This window comes from Anolis sagrei, chromosome 1 (genome assembly GCF_037176765.1).
Source record: "Anolis sagrei isolate rAnoSag1 chromosome 1, rAnoSag1.mat, whole genome shotgun sequence".
Classification (NCBI taxonomy): Eukaryota; Metazoa; Chordata; class Lepidosauria; order Squamata; family Dactyloidae; genus Anolis; species Anolis sagrei.
Window position 1 is genome coordinate 316136904 of NC_090021.1, and position 20314 is coordinate 316157217.

Here is a 20314-nt window from a genome sequence, read left to right on the forward strand (position 1 = left end):
GGGCAACCATACCGGTGCAGAGTTGTTTGTTCTGCTCCACAGTCACACAAGGTGGAGGATTCTTCTAGGTAGTGCATTTTGCCAGGTTGTCTTTTGATCTTCTAACTCCACTTCTGAGTCTGTTCAGAGACTTCCAGGTTGCCCATTCTTGGTTTGCCCATGGAGGAAGACCCTTATGGGGGGCATCCAGTTGGAATTGCCTGGTTTTGCTGCCCATGGGGATATTCTTGCTGTTGCTGGAGGAACATTTAGAGGAGTGGTGGTTCTCATGAAACTTTTCCTTGATTTAAGTCTACTGGGAGGAGGCTGATAGCCATGCAGTGGGTGGCTTTCACAGTGTCCAACTTATTTCTCTCGCAATTGGCCACAACTTTCCATCGCACATTGGGAGGGGGGGGGGGCAATACCAGCTAACTTATAAAATCTATCAGCAGGTGTAGGTTCAAGACATCCTGTGATTATTCTACATGTTTCATTGAGTGCTATATTCACCTGCTTTGCTTGGGCAGACTTATGCCAAACAGGGCAGGCATACTCAGTAAGATAGGGCCGGGGCCGATGTTCTTATCAATTTTGGGTCTGCACCTCATGCGCTGCCAGTAAGTTTCTGCAGGATGTTATTGCATGCAGCTCCTTTGTGCTTGGTCTTCGCACAGTGTTTCCTAAATGTTAGTATTTGTTCTAAGGTGACACCGAGATGTTTAGGCTGGGAACCATGTTCAAGCTCTTGGACTTCCCAGATAACCATCAGTTTCCTGTTAGCTTCACGATTATGCAAGTGGAAAGCACACACTTGTGTCTTGGCAGGATTAGGCTTCAGGTGGTTATCTTTGTAGTAACTGGAGAGATCTTTCAGGGCATTTATAAGTTGGTTTTCAACTGTTAGTATGATATAACATAACACCCCAGCAACTAAAAGAGTTTGTTGCCATGTGGTTCCCGCCCCCTCTCCCCCCATTCTCTAATCTCAATGTGTACAAAAACAATGGTCAAATCTAAACTGCCAAGTCCTTGGAAAAAATGAAAGTGAAAACTCAAGTGGTGTTTACAAGGCAGAAAGGGAGAGGACACATATTCATGCTTTAAAAAGAAATGAAAGTGTAATTCTCACTATTTAGTAGCAACATTTTAAAAAGATTACCTCAGATTTGCAGCAGAATTTTGCTGAGAGCAGGACTGATTATGAATCCACTCTCTGAAGCAGTTTTAAAAGTTTTTAATAAATGTTTTTTAGAACAAGATGGTTATTTTATCGCCATAATAATCATAATAATATACTTTATTTATATTCCATTCAGTCTCCGTGAGGGGACTCAGGGTGGATTACAAAACACATATATAGCAAACATTCAATGCTGTTACACAATCAACAAGGACAGGCAATACATAAACAGAGGTATAGCCTTTCCCATCTTTTTCCATCTCTGGCATCTGGAGGCTGTACTCAGCTCCAGCCACGGAAAGGTGCAGTTGCTCCATCTTCCATGCCAAGGAACTTTGTTGTCCATAGATGTCCTCCCGATCAAATCGCCAGCATGTCCTTATGGGCATCTTTTATTACCTCCCCACTTAATGCGGTACCTATTTATCTACTCACATTGCTATTTTCGCTTTGCTAGGTGAGCAGAAGCTGAGCTGACGACAGGAGCTCACCCTGACCCGGGCTTGGACTGCCAACCTTTCAATTGGCAAGATTTTCTATAGCTGGCAGTTTAACCTGATGTGCTAAAAGGCATCTTATGTATCATCTTATGCCAAAAAGCATTTATTTAAAACTTCTTCAGAGAGTGATTTTTATATTTTCACTGATTCTAGCCAATCAGTCCTGCTCTCAGCAGGATTCTGCTGCAATTTTTTTAAAAATGTTGATGCTAAGATGATGAAATAATGCCTTTTTTGAAAATGGTAAAAAAAAATCCACTTCAGTGCATCCAAGTGCACTGTGGCCTCCAAAAGAGCACCACATGAAATCACTGAGTTTATGAGTCTTTGGCAGAAACAGGCATGTGGTCTTAGGAGAAGACAAGTCTATAAGGGGTGTTTGTGTTTGTTAAAACAAGAGTGTGTCATGACTCCCACTTTAATGGAAAACATGAGCTGTCTAGGTTACTCTGTCCCTGGAGACATATTAAGAAGAGAAATGTGTTGTTGCTTTTTAAAATTTAAAACTTCTCTATTTTGGTTCCATTTTGAGCTGGAGATTTTTTTTTCACCAGAAGTTCCCAGTCTTCTATTCCCCAGGGAAGGCTGCTCTAAAGCAAGCATGGGCAAACTTTGGCCTTCCAGGTGTTTTTGACTTCAACTGCCACAGTTCCTAACAGCATACCAGCTGCCCATGCCTGCCCTAAAGTCAACTCACAAATGTTAGTTTTTGGACTACTGTTCCTATAATCTGACAACCTGTGTGGCCAGTGTCTAGAAACTGGAGGTGTATAATTCAATACCATAGATCACGGTATTGTTCTGGAGCACCTCACAGGAATGGGACTTGGAGGCACTGCTTTACAGTGGCTCTGGTCCCTCCTGGAAGGCTGCTCCCAGAAGGCGATGTTGGAGGACACCTTCTCAGCCCCTCAGCCTTTGTCCTGCGGGGTCCTGCAGAGCTCCGTATTGTCCCCCAAGTTGTTTAACATCTAAATGAAACTGCTGGGAGAGATCATCTGGAGTTTTGGAGTTCAATGTCATCTGTACGCAGATGACATCCAACTTGATATCACTCCTTTCCACCTGCTGTTAAGGAAGCTGTCCAGGTCGTGAACTGGTGTTTGGCAGCGGTGATGATCTGGATGAGGGCAAACAAATTGAAATTGAATCCAGACAAGACAGAGGTACTCCTAGTCAGTCACAAGGCCAAACAGGATATAGGGTTACATCCTGTGCTGGATGGGATTACACTCCTCCTGAAATCACAGGTTTGCAGCCTGGGAGTTCACTTGGATTCATCACTGAGCCTGGAATCCAGATATCAGCGGTGACCAGGGGAGCTTTTGCACAATTAAAACTTGTGTGCCAGCTGCGCCCATACCTTGGGAAGCCAGACTTGGCCAAAGTGGTCCATGCTCTTGTTACATCTCAAATAGACTACAGCAACACACTGTATGCATGTTGTCTTTTGAAGACTGTTTGGAAGCTTCAAGTAGTCCAATGGGCAGCAGCAAGACTGCTCACTGGAGCAGCCTACAGGGAGCACACAACCCCCCCCCCCCCCCCCGTTATGCCAGCTCCACTGGCTGCCAGTCTGCTACTGAGCACAATTCAAAGTGCTAGCTTTAGCCTATAAAGCCCCAAACGGTTCTGGCCCAGCTTACCTATCCAAACATATCTCCTTCTATGAACAACCTTGGAGGCTAAGATCTTCTGGGGAGGCCCTGCTCTCGGTGCTTCTGCACAGGTGCGACTGGTAGGGATGAGGGACAAGACCTTCTCAGTGGTGGCCTCTCCTCTGTGGAACTCCCTTTCCAGTGAAGTTAGGTCAGTTCCCTCCCTCCTGATCTTTAGAAAGAAACTAAAGACCTTGCTGTTGAACCAAGCTATCAGAGGGTAGCACATGAAGAGTAGGCAGCCATGAAGTGATTGTAACACAGTTGGAAGGGCTCGTGGATTATGATTTTGGATCTTATTATTTTTTGTTTATTGTAATGTACTGATATGTTGTGATTTTTATGATTTTTATTGATTTTAATGTATTGTGTATATTGTATTTGTATGTTTATGTTTGTTGTGGCATTATTGCTAATCTGGAAGCTGCTCTGAGTCCCCTTTGGGGTGAGATAGAGCGGGGTAAAAATACAGTAAATAAAATAAAGAAACAAATTGTGTTTTGAGAAATGCAGCAAGAACAATATGATTGAGGCACCCATTGGTTGCATTCTAGAACAGTCATTAGAAAACTTTTTTTAAGTTTCAAAAAGGAAACCTTGATTTTGTAATGTTATATAAGGGGCATCATTCTAGAATGCCTTTTTATAAACGCATGTGAGTATGCTGTTCGAATGCATCTTTTGAAATTTCTGATAAACAAGTAAGAAATGCACAGATGCTTGACACCACACTGCTCCGCTCTCATGGTTGAGCCCAGTTATTTACAGGAATTTTTGTTTTGTTCTAGATGGTTAGTGAGATCACGGCTGCAATTTTGTTTCATTACTGAAATCCTTGAGTTTATGTGCTTGATTCATGTCAACACCCCCATGCTCAAGAAGACAAAGTGATCTATGAGTCAGGATTGCTGTTGTGAATTTGAGACCACAAAAAGGCTTCCCTATTGTTTTCAACAACTTTGTTTTCCTTTGTTGCATAGGTTACAGTAATTGGTTACACCCTAGGGATACCTGATGTTATCATGGGCATTACTTTCCTAGCGGCAGGAACCAGTGTACCAGACTGCATGGCCAGCCTCATAGTAGCAAGACAAGGTAATGTCTAGAATGGATTCAGAGGTGTACTTGTGATTGCTCTTTACATAAGTACATTTTTCCCTATTTTTTATCATGTCAGGAGTGACTTGAAAAACTGCAAGTCGCTTCTGGTGTGAGAGAATTGACTGTCTGCAATGACATTGTCCAGCGGATGCCCAGATGTTTTGCCATCCTGTGGGAGGCTTCTCTCATGTCCCCTCATGAGAAGTTGGAGCTGACAGATGGGAGCTCACCCCGCTCCCCGGATTCGAACCACTGACCTTTCAGTCAGCAGTCTTGCCAATACAAGAGTTTAACCCATTGTGCCACCAGTGGCTTCTTACATTTTGCCACATGCAAATACGATTCATATCAATTAAGGATAGGAATGGATGTGAAAGTTGTTTGGTTAGTATAGAAGAACCCAATTTGTCTTTCTTGAATTAATCCATGAACCAAAGCATGTAATTACCCTCCAGTTAAGTTCTTCAAGAAAAATGCATGCATTAGAGAAAATTAGATGCAAAAATACATACATTAGGGAGAAGAACAAACATAAAGGCGTATATCAAGGCAACACATTTGAAAAAATGGGTGTCTTAGGGGAAATGGTGTACAAAAATGTGCGCTTTAAAGAAAAACAAAAACCTCAATCAATGTCAAAAGGGAGCAAAGCTAATGCTTTTGGACTAAACAAAGTGGTAGAAAGTGGTATAAATATGCATATTAACCTGTCAGGATTTTAGAAGCAATATGTGTTCAAAAACAAATAGTTGGCTTTTATCCACGTTGAGTTTGGTTGTATGATTCCATTGAAAAAGAATGAGAAAATTTAGTCATGGCTAAAGTCCTGTTGAGAAGCTGAGTGTAACAATTTCATTTAGCTAAATTTGGTCTCAACTTATTAGTTATGAGTATACAGTATGGCCCCCATAGCAATGAAAGGTAAAGATTAGCGGTATTCAAACTTTTAAAGTGAGGGGCCGGTTCACGGTTCCTCAGACTGTTGGGGGGGGGACGGGACTATAGTTTGGAAAAATTGAACGGATTTCTATACACACTGCATATATCTTATCTATAATGCAAAAAAATCAATGAAAGACAAAACAATATTTAAAATGAAGAGCAATTTTCACCAGCATAAACTTACCCATTTTTCAATGGCAAGTGTGGGCCTACTTTTGGATGCTGAAATAGTCAAGTTAGTTGGGATTGTTGTTATGCGCCTTCAAGTAATTTCAGACTTAGGGCAAACCTAAATCTAAAGTTTAGGGCAGGGGCCAGATAAATGACCTTGGAGGGCCGCATCCGGCCCACAGGCCTTAGTTTGGAAACCCCTGCTATAGATAGACTTCCCATAGATAAGTGAAACTGTGTGTATTAGCAAATGCTCTATTGTCATGCTCAGAGTGAAAGTAGAGCATTTACTCTTTTCCAACCCTATCTCCTGTCTCTGCTTCATTTCTAGGGAAAGGACAGGGCAACTTCCCATCTTTCTCCCCAACAACAAAATCTTTGCTCTGTTTTTCTGACTAGAACAGTGGTTCTCAACCTGTGGGTCCCCAGATGTTTTGGTCTTCAATTCCCAGAAATCCTAACAGCTGGTAAACTGGATGGGATTTCTGGGAGTTGTATGCCAAAACATCTGGGGATCAGCAGGTTGAGAACCACTCGCCTAGAAGAACAAGGAGAAGTTCCTGTCATTGTGCTAAATGGTGAAGGAATGGCAGCAGTGGCTATTCATCCTGCTCTGCACCCCCAGCCCATACCTTGAGCTTCATGATTTTGCAATGGTCGCAGCAATTTTTCCTGTTCCCAACCTTGCCCCCCAAGTCTGAGGCTGTGTGTGCACAGTAGATAAATGAAACTCTGATCATAGGATCTGCTGATATGGAGATTTTTCTGTATAGATAGATAAATAGATATACAGATGAATATGTATGAGAATTAAAAGAATGGTGCATGAGTATAAGAGTAGTTCCAAAATAGAAACAATTGCCTAAAGTAGTGATGGGATCTTCTGATTTGAGGACTTCATAAAGAGGATGGGCAACTACCAGACTGCAAAGCTCTAGTTGGAAATCCTGCACTGAAGAAATTGTTGGACTGCAGTTGTCAAACTGATGAGACTTAAGATGATTTATTGGGAGTTAACCCCATTGCTCTCAGAGGGACTTCTGGGTAAACAAGTAGATTATTTTGTTGCAGCAGATAGGAGATATAATATCAAGAGAGATCCTTTCTGGAGAAAGAAAAGTACAGCTTTATTTCCAGCTGGGACCCTGGAGTGGAGCTGTGTCCAAAAGCAATTTCATTATACTTGTTTCTGCATATGATCCTTCCTTTTAGAAGTTACTGACATCTTCCCTGATGTAAAAAAACAGTTGCTACTAGGACCAAAAGGTGGTTTTAATTATGAATTTCTTGTTTTTCAGGCCTTGGTGACATGGCAGTATCAAATACAATTGGCAGCAATGTGTTTGACATTCTGGTGGGCCTTGGAGTACCATGGGGTTTGCAGACTATGGTGGTTAATTATGGCTCAAATGTATGTATATTCGTGTACAAAATTCTTTCCAAGTTTTTTATTACCAAAGCAGATAACTTGAATAAAGTATTATTTATGCATTCCCAGTTAGCTGAAGTCATTGGATGTAAAAAATAACCCCATCCAATTTGAAAATTTGGTGGGTGAAGTTTACACTTAGCTACACTTAAAACCAGTTCTGTGAAATCAGTGGGACTTAGGTTAGTCATGACAAACAATTCCCATTGATTTAGATCTGTCATTACATAGTATGACTAAATCTGAGTCCAACACAGTGTACATTCCAGAAAACAGTTTCTCCAATCCAAATTTTCCTTATCCAAATGTTCTTTGACCAAATGTCCTGAGGCCTCATTCCCAGCAATGATTACATCATTGTTGTCAGAAATGCTTGGCCCTCCCACAGATTACTGACTTGGTGCCACCCCCTGCAGGGGACTAACTCTGTTGGAGGTGGTGCCTGGGCTGTCACAGAAAGCATTGTAATAGCTGGTAGAGATACAAAGAGGGAAGACACCCCATAACTCTCTGCAATAACAAAGTTGCCTTTGCAGTTGATTTGTTTCATAGATTGCAATTGCAAGGTTTGATCACTGATTCCTTATGTACTTAATATTTCTGCATGGCAAATTTCATAGCAAAATTCCTGTTGACATAAAAGGAGCATAGAGTCTTTCACTGACTTTGTTTATTTTATGCTATTTTAAAACAGAATAATAATAATAATAATAATAATAATAATAATATACTTTATTTATATTCTACTCTATCTCCCCAAAGAGACTCAGAGTAGATTACACATACAAAGATAGGCAAAAATTCAATGCCTTTAATACAGTGAAATAACGATGACATGCAAATACACTGAAGAAAGGTAAAGGCTTCCCCTTTCATCTCCGGCTTTCTGGAGGCAGTGCTCAACTCTGGCCATTGGGAGGTTCTTTTGTTCCATTTCCAAGCCGAGGAGCCTGTTGTTTGTGGACACCTCCTGGTTGTGTTGCCAGAATGGCTGCATGGGTGCCTTTTTTAACCTTCCCACTGAAGTGGTTTTGAACTGCTAGGTTGGCAGAAGCTAAAGCTACTAGTTGGAGCTCACCCTAACATGCAGCTTCGAACTGCCAACCTTTAGTTCAGCAGTTCAGTGGTTTAACCCATTGTGCCACTGAGGCCCAGATAGTAGTGGGTTATTATATCAGTAAGTTGTACAAAATATTTTAAAACTGCATTTCTTCTTATTTTCAACAGGTTAAGATAAACAGCAAGGGGCTTGTCTATTCTGTCGTGCTTCTCCTAGGATCTGTTGCTCTTACTGTAAGTATCCTCCTATTGTATTATTCGCTTTCTACATACAACCATTTAATATAATATATCATTATTATATGAAGTGGGCAAAGTATACCCTAGATACTGGGTGTGTCTTTGCTGAATCCTTTCCAACTTTCCAACTCTGAAAAGTTCTACAAATGACAGATTGTGCCAACAAAAGCCTCTGGAGGGCACAATTTGCCCTCTAAATGGATTTTTCCCCAGTTTGATTTTTTATTTTTGGAAGGGCAAAGAAAAATCCTTTTTAGAAACTAGCAGTTCATTGCCAATTTATATTTTCTGCCATGCCCCACAAAAAGGCATGAAGAGCAAATTATAGTAGCAGTCCAACGTTGTCATGTTTCACCATTAACCCAGCTTCAGGAGACAAGAACTGCCTATTTTGCAGACAAATTTTCTCCCAGATATCAGTTGGAGTGGATTGTATTCCATGAAGATCCAAGAAAGGGCAAAAATTGTCCTTCCAGAATTGCCTAACTAATGTGATATTGTGAGGTGGTTCTCCAGAAATGTGTACTATTTCTGTGGCTTTCAATACCATGATAGCCATGTATAAATATTTGGGGGGAACTCATAGAGAGGAGGGAGCAAACTTGTTTACCACTGTCCTGGAGACTAAGACACTGAACAATGGCATCAAACTACGGGAAAGGAGGTTTCACCTGAACATTAGGAAATACTTCCTAACAGATGAGAGCTGTTCAGCAGTGGAACTCTCTGCCCCAAAGTGTGGTGGAGGTTCTTTCTTTGGAGGCTTATAAGCAGAGGCTGAATGGCCATCTGTCGGAATGCAATTTTCCTGCTTCTTGGCAGGGGGTTGGACTGGATGGCTCACAAGGTCTCTTCCAGTTCTATGATTATATGATGCCAGCTCTTCACTGAAATTCAGAAAACATCTCAAAAGCTGTATTCCCTTAACATTTTATAGAACGCTAAAGTTGTCAGTCAATCAGCCCTTGCTAGAATCAATAAGGGAGAGGTCCATTTATTCACTTCAAAGTGTTTTTTAAATTTTCCCACAACAACAACAGTACAGACAGTTAATTTTTAAATGATTCTCCAATTTAACAACTCTTCAATCAATTGATTACATGAGAAAAGGAACAGTTGGAGCATCCCTTTCCCTCTATTCTCCTGGATGATGTTTGTTTCTCTGATCTTCCTGGCAGCATCTCATTTTCTGTTGCAAGGTGCTGAGAGATCCATCTATAACAGAAAACATGGAAGCTAGTTTCCTTATTTGTGTGTGTCAGGAGTGACCTGAGAAACTGTGAGAAATTGGCCATCTACAAGGACATTGACCAGGAGATGCCCAGATGTTTTATCATCCTGTGGGAAGCTTCTCTCGTGTACCTGCATGAGAAGTTGGAGCTGTCAGATGGTAGCTCACCCTGCTTCCCAGATTCGAACCACCAACATTTTGATCAGCAGTCCTGTTGGCACAAGAGTTTAACCCATTGTGTCCCCGGGGGCTCCTTATGTGATGACTTGTTTTTGTAAAACTTTTTTTTCTAAAATGTTTTTGATAATGTTCCTTGCCTTTAGTTCTGGCATGGTCAAACTTATTTGCCTTGGAGCCGCATTACGAGCCCAGCCAAAAGGGCCAGGCTGGGAGGGAGGGGGCCCGTTTGCACACTGGATGGGATGGGTCCGCAAGGGATAGGGTCTGGGAGAGGGTGAGGCCAGGAAGCACAGAGCAGGGCCTGGGTCATCCTCAGGTTGTCCTCCAGGATAAGGATGGGGCTGCTTGTTCCATCCTTATGCTGGAAGGAGAGCACGACACATGGCAACTGCTCCGATCATCCTCGGGCTGTCCTCTTGGCACGATGCCAGGAGGAAGGCAAGACAGGTGGAGGCTGAGAGTGCTTTGGAGGGTTCTCAGCCACCACATGCCTTCCTTGATCAGTCATCTTGGCATAAGGATGGGGCTGCTTGCACCGTCCTTATGCTGGGAGGAGGGTGAGACACGAGGTGGCTGAAAGTGCTCCAGAGGTCTCTTAGCTGCTGCATGCCTTCCTCCCCCATCTTTTTGGCATAAGGATGCAGTGAGCTGCCGTAACCTTATTCTAAGAGGACAGGGAAAATAAGGAGGGCCTGAGGTAAGTGCCCAGGGGGTTGCATCCGGCCCAGGCCTTAGTTTGCCCATGCCTGCTTTAGTTTGTATATAATTCATGTCTTTCTGTTATTTGTTAACTCAGATATTGTATTCTTACAGGTTGGTGGTATCCACATAAACAAATGGAAACTTGACCGGAAGCTGGGCATTTATGTGCTCAGCCTTTATGCCATCTTCTTGTGCTTCTCCATACTGATAGAGTTCAACGTCTTCACTTTTGTCAACTTCCCAATGTGCCGAGAAGATGACTGAATGAAACTATGGGCAGGTGTCATCTGGATCCGTTGTGCTAAAAAAATGACAGGAGAAATTTTACATTGCTACCTGCTTCTTCTCCTAAATCTCAGTGTCTTTCCTGCGTCATCACCTTACAAGCACTTTTCTTGTACTTGGGAGGGAAACACCTGTTCCTTTGAAAAACATGAAAGCTCAAGGCAACCAAAGCATTTCCTTCTACTACTGCTTCTTCTTCTTCTTTGGATCTTACCGCTCCATCACGCAGCTCTGTGGATCTCATGCAGAACTTGCAAAAGTGCAGTGGTATCCTCTTGTGTTCAGTCTCTTTAGGCAAGTGATTCTCAACATCAATTTTCATATGAAGCCTGGAAAAGAAACTCGATAACTCGACTTCATTTTGATGGCCTGTGGTTTTCCAAATAAAAGGAAAAGAGGGTGGGTCAGGACTGTTATTTTGGCTCATTTTGAGCATCTTAGCCATGGGATTTAATGCACTTATTATGAAATGCACTACTTAAGGACCTAGTCTTCTCTCCTTCAAGTGCTCTGTTGAAAGAGAACTTTCACTGATGCTGAGGAGTCTTTGGTGGTATTCAGTAGAACATTGTTACCCTGCTTCCCACTATTTAAAAAGAACGACTTGAAGGATGCAAAAACAATCCCACTTAAAAAAGAGAGGAGGGAATACAACACTACTGATACTGTCATTCTTTCAAAAATATATTATGGAAACGATTATGTGGCAAACTGGAGATCCATACTTGAATATAGCGACACAGCATTCTAAAGTTGGTGAGAAATAATTGCAAATATCAAGAATGACTATATATATTTGGAATATTATGCTTTGTGTTCATAATGTTGTGGCAGCACCACTCACCCACCAATATTAGAGGAAAACTGAAAATTAAAATCCCGGGTGCTCAGTAAATGATTGTGAAGGTAAATCATTTGACGAATGTGAGTCTAATCCAAATGCCTTCCATATTCTCATAGATGCACTATGGATTTGAAGATGTTATTATATTTTCATGTGTGTGCATGCATGATTGAATGCATGCACGCGCACAACCAAATTATTGCTGCACAATTTCCAGTTGGTTGTTATTTCCATGAGCGAAATTTGAGGTGTGCCCAGCTTCACATTTCAGCAAAAGCTTTGGAAAACTGGGTGGCAGGAATATAGTAAAATACCTGCTAGCCTGTGAAAAATTGGATTAAAATAATTATGGAACATTGCACAGTATGCACCTTTCTTCCTGTCCACTGTGTTTCAGGTCATTTTTGGTATAAGTCTGCCTTCTTGGCAGTGCAGAGCTTGGAAAATTTAACTTTTGGGTTGTAATTCTCACAATTGCTTTGTTGGTTCAAGTTGTGTTCTGAAAAACTAATTTTTTGTGTGTCAGGAGCGACTTGAGAAACTGCAAGTCACTTCTGGTGTGAAAGAATTGGCTGTCTGCAAGGACGTTGCCCAGGGCACGCTTGGATGTTTTGATGTTTTACCATCCTTGTCCCCTTGCATGGAGAGCTGGAGTTGACAGAGGGAGTTCATCCGCACTCTCCCCAGATTTGAACATCCAACAAGGGTTTAACTCATTGTGCCACCGGGGGTTCCTGAAAAACTAATGTTATCAAGTTTTGCAGAACTGAAGAGATCATTATCCACATTATGAGAATGACAAAGAATGTTTTCAGCCAAAGTTGTCATTATTTTGAACCCCTACTCCCTCAATTCCCTAGTTTGAATAGGGGATTCTAGAACTTTTAGTGCAAAAATTCATTTTTTTTTCTGAGCACTTTTCTCAGGTTGGATTTGAAATGTCCTATTGAAAAATATTGAAAAAGTTTGCATCAATGGGGAAAAAAATCAGGACTCCTTTAACTTAAAGCATACAGTCAATGATAGGGAGTAAAATAAGGATTTACTTGCATATTTATCCATTTGTTGTGCTCCCTTTGTCAGCACTTTATTGTAAAGATTCTCCTGCACCCAAATGCACATTAACTTGATCTGCATAAAAGAGATTGTTTCTATTTTTGTTGGGGAAATTTTGTGAAAAGATTAACCAATGAAGAGTTTTTATTTTCTTTTGTCGAAGCATAACTGATTTGGCAGCTGAGCTGGATTCTTAGCCCCCAAGGGCCATAGTCTAGTTTTTGTATTTTGCCAGTATCATAAATTAAATAGGCCTACATCTTTGCAGATGTGATTGAGAAGAACACTGGGACCATAAAACATAAACTGTAGGTGGTTTGGGGCATTGCCACAGAAGGAGGAAAGGAAATGTTGATGCCTCTTACCTTGCACCCCCTTTTTGCTTTTCTTGTGTATCGTCTGAACCACAATCTTGTACATCTCCAGCCCATAAACTCCTTTGTATCCAGAAACTGCTATGGTTTTTCTATGAGGGAAATGCAAAATGTACCATTTCAGAATTTTCACAGGAAACAGAAAAGCATAAAGTGCAGGTTACCTGTACTGATAATACACGATAATGTCAGAAATATTTCTAAATCACATGGTGAAATGGTGAACCCTGCCAGATTTGTCAAAATTTCCATTCCTTGACTCCAATGTAATATATTTTCAGTTTGCTAACAAACATAAAAGTTACCACCGAAGCACAAATGATCCTTACATACATCTTTAAAAGAAATTAACATAAGGCCCTTCCAGACAGGCCCAATATCCCAAGATCTGATCCCAGGTTTTCTGTTTATCCCAGGTAACCTGGCAGTGCGGACTCATATAATCCAGTTTAAAGCAGAAAACTTTGGATCGGACACTGGGATATAGGGCCTGTTTGGAAGGGCCTATAGACTGCTACATAAAATATATTGGATGCCTAAAATATTTTATGGATTAAAAATTATATATTATATAAACTCCACACCTTGGGCACCCTATTGAAGTATCCTAGGATTCAACCATTCCTGGCTTGAAAATATGCCTCCCTGCACCCCTGGGCAAAAAATAAAATAAAAATAAAAAGTAAATCTTAATTTTGCCATTTCGTATAAGAGACAGCATTTTATTGCTATTGGTATATCATGGGGTTTAAACATCCACAGATTTTTGGATCTGTGGAAGTCCTGGAACTAAACCCTAGCAGATACCAAAGGCCCACTGTACTGTAGAAACCAAGAACCTTTTACAAGGGACTTAAAAATCAACGAAGCAATCAGCAAAATGTTACTTGACATGTCTCTAAAGGTCTTGATCTCACTGAAGCTAACATGGAACAATGATTTCCTTTACTGATCAGGTCGTTCTTAATAAAGTCTCTCAACCAAGTATAGTACCTTGATGAATTGGAGGCTGAATTGGATGCTTTAAAGAGACCTCTCTCAAGGTTGATGTAAGTTTTCTGGGATGTATGACCATGTTCCAGAAGCATTCTCTCCTGACCCTTCACCTTCATCTATGGCAGGCATCCTCAGAGGTTGTGACGTCACAACCTCTGAGGATGCCTGCCATAAATGTAGGTGAAACATCAGGAGATAATGCTTCTGGAAAATGGTCATACAGCACAGAAAACACACAGCAATACAGTGATTGTGGTCATAAAAGCCTTCGACAATACATCTCCCTGTAGCATTTAAAATTCAAGATTAAAATGGAAATTTAGACTTTACTTAATTTCTCTTAGGTAACATAAAACCAGAACTTAACAAATTGTTTTACAAGAACAATTCATGTATGCATATTTATCCCCCCAGTGATTCCCAAAACAGATGTAAATGACCTGTCAGGGCAAGAACTTCCATATTGTGTCATTCCCTATGAACAAAGTGATACTTCTCAGTGGAATTGCATTGCACTGAGCTGTTTCACACATTACATGGCATTTGCACCCAATGTTGTCCTAGCTTGGCTTTTAGGGACTAAAGCTTCCAGAATCCCTCATGCTGTTCAGGTGATGCTGGGAACTGTAGTTCAAAAACAAACTGCCAAGGTGTGGCGTTAAGTGTACAATAGAATACCTTTTAAAATCGGAATCAGATATAATGTCAAAAAACGTAATGTGTGAATTGGCTCAGAATTCAGTTGCAAGCAATACAGAGCGAAGTCATCAAATGAGGTGATGACGACATATGCTTGAACCAATCCAATGGCAATCTATACTTCCATGCAAGCAGGAGTAGAGAGATCAAAATGGGGGGGGGGGGGGTACTCAAGCAAACATCCCTTAATTTGGTCTCTTAGGTGAATTATTGATTAAAATGATATAGAACTGCTGGTCTCTTTCAAAACAAAATTATACAAATTTCTGATACTGGGAAATGTAATGTGAATAAAACTTTTTTTAAAAAACAACAACAATGGATTACTTTACTATGAATTGGTATGAGGCATCCTAGAGTTATTTTGAATAGTTTATGTGTAAAAGGAAGCAATTTCTTAATCTTGTTTTTGTTGCAACAAATATCAGTATTGACTAAGCGGGCAGCTGAATCCCAGAAATCAGCTTTAGTGCCAGAGTTCGTCCCAGAATCACAGTCTTTATTATATAATTAGAACACAGGAAGAAAAGACAATGAGTTGTATTTCATTTGCATTAGACCAGTGATTCTCACCCTGTGAGTCCCCAGGTGTTTTGGCCTACAACTCCCTGAAATCCCAGCCAATTTAGCAGCTGTTAGGATTTCTGGGAATTGAAGCCCAAAACATCTAGGGACCCACAGGTTGAGAACCACTGCATTAGACCCTTCATTTTTGTGAGGTCATGGTGCATGATGCCTGCCCTCCATGTGAAAACTGTCCAGCAAATCTGTAGATACAACTTTACTCTAGTAAAAAAAACAAAAACAAAGAAGTCCCATCTCTTAATGTTGTTAAACCCAATCAACAGAACCCACACATCATGGGGATTGGACAAATATGTCAGTCCAATCCCCACAATTGCAAACAAAAAGTGGAAGTGCTCCACCAAAGCAGTGCCGATTGCTACTACTGCTGTGATGGTAACATTTCAGTTAAACCAATATTCTTGAAATACTGATAAGGAACAAGTAGAACCAGCGATTCTAGAAGTTGGAGTCTTAAGTAACTTTTTTAGCCTCTGCAATCCAGAAGCTTTCCAGACAGGACCCTTTCTGTCTCCTTCTCTGGGTTCATTCTTCATAAGGCCATCAAACTATGTAAACAATATTGGGGTTGCGGATCTGTTGGGTATATGTGATAAGTAGGTCACAATCATGCAACGCACAAAAGAGATGGGCCTTTAAGACTCTTTGTGGATATGCCACAATCTGGTAAGGCAGAGTTGTAAGGACAAATTATGGAAGAAGAGGCATCATGCGCTTATATGGTCCTCTTCTACTCCAGAGAAGGAAAGGTGTATGTGTTTGAATCAGAATGTCCTTCTTTTTCCCCTTCTCTCTTTGTTCCAGGGCTAAATAATACATCAACTTACCAAAAATCCAAAACAGAAATCTCTTTTATTTTTATTCAGCATTTTTGTAGCAAAGTAGAATGAACATTGTTTGCATTTTGGAGGAGTCTTGGGTTGGATTCCAAAAATATATCCTTATGTGCTTCTAGGCTGTTTTTAACCTGTTAATATTTATTGTTTTTTAGAGAAAATAACTATTTATATTGTTGAAAAGAGCCTTGCAAACCATGTGGATCAATTTTATTTATTTATTTATTTATTTACTTTATTTTTATACCACTCTTCTCAGCCCTTAGGCGACTCAAAGCGGTTTACATATTACAAATTATCACAAGACAGTATCATGGGTAAATTAAAACACATTATAATTATACATAACAGTCAATATCAATAAACAATCTTCTGTTTGATGCAGAAAACCCAAAGCACCCAGTTGAACCTTCCCATCAGAAAATATAGGCACACATGAATATATGACTTGCCAAAGAATGTGTCCAGTTCATATGAGGACAATGATGAGCATCAATAATTTCTGTTGAAATTTGATCCATATGAGAAAGTCCACCACATCCAAGCCACAAGTCAGCATTTCTTGGGGCGAGGGGTGTTGGGTAATCTTTCATTTGACTCATTCCTATGCTTGTAGAAGATCGACAAACATATTTTTGCAATATTTGCCAATAATTTCCTACATTGGTCTCGAACTTGTGCCTTGTGTTCACTCCTGAGACAAATTCATACGTTTGAGTTGAAAAGAAAATACAGTGGGTTCTGACTCTCCTGTGGCCCACTTTCCTTTTAATATGTCCACTTCTCCCTACAAATTGCTAAAATATTGTTTTGCATTCATGTACAAGATGAGTGATCAGCTGCATTATTACATAAAATTAAGTCATGAGTTCAGTTGACTGTCTAGGTAGATTTGTTGTATTGGTCTTGAAGTGAGTAAAACCAGGGGAAATGATGTTAATTGTATTCAGATTACAGCTGAAAAATACTTTCGTTTAGGAAGACAGGTGTCTAAAACGGATTAAGTTTGATCAAAACTCGAAAGAGTCACTGCAATAGTCTAACTACAGGTGTAATAATGCGGTTCTCCAGATGCTATCAGACTGCTTGTCCCAGTAGCCCTATCAGAGCATATAGGTATTCTAGAAGTTGAGTTTTAATAACATATGGTGGGCATCCACCCCTATCCTAGGCTTTGGCCAGAACTCTATTGATGTTCCCAATTAGATTAGGCCCATTGATTCAGTGGGGTTTATGTCAGTGTCAACTCATTGTTCAACAGCTGAATGAATGGATCTAATATAGATGAGGCTCTGCAGGAGATTCAGGCACATATTTTGCCCAGACTTTTCTGAAGTAAGCTGGTTTAGTCTATTGCGAAAATTATAAGATCTGTGCCTCATCAAAAATATTTCAAAAGCATAATTCAGTATTATGCTTGTGCTAAGATATATGTAGGCATGTACAGTTGACTTTCTGGGTCCCTGAGTTCAACCATCCATAGCTTTAAAAATAAACCTAGATTTTGTCATTTTATTCTGCCATTGTATAGAATGGAACTTAAGCATCCATGGTGATCCAAACCACAGATACCAAGGATCCACTGTATATACTAAAATACATGTCTGCATGCACATCTTAAGAAGACCTTTAAGCCACCCCTCACACCTGTATGGACAATATAGAAGAAAATGGTAAACAACCAGACCTTGGAAAAATTACTTCTTTGGACCACAATGTCGAAAATCCCATGGCCAAAGAGGCAAAAAAGCTTCTCTTGATTATATTGAAGCACAGGCAGGTTGACAAAAAGATGGTTTCAAGCTATTGGGGACATTAGGTTTCAGAACGTTAAATCAACACTTTGAATTGAGCTCAGAAGTGAATACAAATAAAGTGCAGCTTTTGTGTAATCAGTGAATAATCCTGCCTAATAGTACCAGTTACAGTTGAGCATGAGCTGCAGCTTGGAGTCATCTTCAAGGGCGGCTCCATGCACAAACTCTTCAATTATCTACCCCAGGGGCTGGAGACAGACGATACTACTCTGAGGGCCCTTCCACACAGCCATATAACCCAGAATATCAAGGCAAATAATTCACAATATCTGCTTTGAACTGGATTATTTGAGTCCGCACTGCCATATAGTCCAGTTCAATGTGGATTTTATACAACTGTGTGGAAGGGGGCTGAGAGAGAGAAATATGGGTTTGAAGGAGAGATCACTCTGTATGGTTCTATTCCTTGTTTGATTCAAGTTTAGATGTTGCCTTGTTTTAGAATATAGGTATGTGAGGGATCCGATTATCTCCAAAATATAATTCTGTTTATTTTAGAGATTCATATTTTTTTTCTTATACTAGCCTCAAGCAATTGACATATGTGACATAATGTGTTATGAAACAATTGGATCCAAAGTAAAACTGGGATGAAAGGAAGTATATGTTCTGTTCCCCCAAATCATTTTCAACTCTCTCTTTGAAAAAAAAATAACATCAAGAAACAACCTATTGTGTATTTCCAGTTTTCTCTCGAAAGAGAAGAGTGGAGCAGGGTATTGTAGGATTGTTAGTTTTGTGTCACAAATGTCTGTAGTGGTCCTGATCCTGCAGTGGGAATCTGCACTTCACACTCCACCAAGGAAAAGTACTACTCACTGAAAAGTTACTACAGGATTAGGAGTTAGGCAAGTGTTCTTCTTTATCAAATCAGCATACAAGAATGACTATTTGTGTGATAAAGCGATGATTTGAGGTTGGTGGTAATCCAGCTTGGAAGATGGCTCACCTGCGTCTTCCTTTTCGATCAGCATCGTTTTCCCTTCTTGCTCATTCATCCATCATCACTGTCATCATCATCGTCATCATCACTGTGCCAAGTTTATTTTCTTTTTTTAAAAATGATTTCTTATGTCTACTACAGTTGTAAAAAATGTGTAGTGTAGCTTCTCTGCAATGGATTTTTATTTTTTGTTGTCTGGTGAGCTTTAATACAAAAGATGCAAAGGAAAAAGGGTTCCATTTATTTTCTTAGACTTTTATAATGATGATTGTACAGAAAGTTGCACTCATATCACTGACAATGATTGTGAATGTCCAAAGTGGTGTTCTTGCCCTCTCTGCATTTTACAATTTTTGCCATTACCCATAATTCTCTGTCAAAATAGTCTTCTTCACTAACTGAAATTACATGTCAATATTAGGTTATTTCAGCAGAGATTCATTAGGAACACTGCCTAAGAATGTGGGGTGGGGGGGGGGGGAGTAAGTTCCAAAGTAATTTTACAACAAATGATGAGTAAAGTTTGCACCCATGTCAAGCCAAATATGTTTGGTATTGAATTGCACCTCCTTAAAGCCCAAATTTGTACAGTAGAGGGTTTGCTTTACTACCTGATATCCAAATACTACCCCAACTGTATGATGACTTTAATATGTATGAGTTTTGTGAGCTAACTTTTGCTGTGAATAGTGAGTTGGCTAACTACTTTGTCATATTAGTATGACATGTTCCAGAAACATTCTCTTCTGATGTTTCACCCATATCTATGGCAGGCACCCTCAGAGGTTGAAGGGTCGGTAAGAAACTAGGTAAGTGAGGTTTAAATATCTGTGGAATGTCCAGGGTGGGAGAAAGAACTCTTCTCTGCTTGAGGCATGGTTGAATGTTGCAATTGGCCACCTTGATTAGCATTTAATGGCATTGCAGTCTCCAGCTTGTTGCTGCCTGGGGGGAATCCTTTGTTGGATGGTGTTAGCTGGCCCTGATTAATTCTTGTCTGGAATTCCCCTGCTTTTTGAGTGTTCCTCTTTATGTACTGTCCTGATTTTAGATTTTTTAAAAATACTGGTAGCCAGATTTTGTTCATTTTCATGGTTTCCTCCTTTCTGTTGAAATTGTACACATGCTTGTGGATTTCAATGGCTTCTCTGTGAAATCTGACATGGTAATTGTTAGTGTGGTCCAACATTTCTATGTTCTCAAAGAAGCAACGAGCGAGGCCTTGAAACTGCAAGGCCATTAAATGCTAATCAAGGTGGCAAACTGCAGACAAGAGTTCTTTCCCCCTCCCTGAACATTCCACAGATATATAAATCTCACTTACTTAGTATCCAATATACCTCACAACTTCTGAGGATGCCTGTCATAGATGTGGGTGAAACATCAGGATGCTTCTGGAACATGGCCATAGAGCCTGAAAAATCCACAGGAACCCAGTGATTCTGGCCATGAAAGCCTTCTACAACACAGTCTATGTTCTATTTATTTCAATGTGTCTGTTCTT

At 40.3% G+C, this 20314-nt stretch overlaps 1 protein-coding gene across 2 annotated transcripts in view; it reads left to right on the plus strand.

Annotated features, from left to right (window-relative positions):
• SLC24A4 (solute carrier family 24 member 4) overlaps nt 1-14061 on the plus strand; it is a 165110-nt gene extending 151049 nt beyond the window's left edge. For both annotated transcript variants that reach the window (XM_060756555.2, XM_060756561.2), the window contains exons 14-17: nt 4301-4415; nt 6833-6945; nt 8191-8256; nt 10487-14061. In XM_060756555.2, the coding sequence (XP_060612538.2) occupies nt 4301-4415; nt 6833-6945; nt 8191-8256; nt 10487-10639 (447 nt within the window). In that variant the 3' untranslated portion in view covers nt 10640-14061. The remainder of the gene's footprint in view (nt 1-4300; nt 4416-6832; nt 6946-8190; nt 8257-10486) is intronic.
• Nucleotides 14062-20314: the final 6253 nt, after the last annotated feature.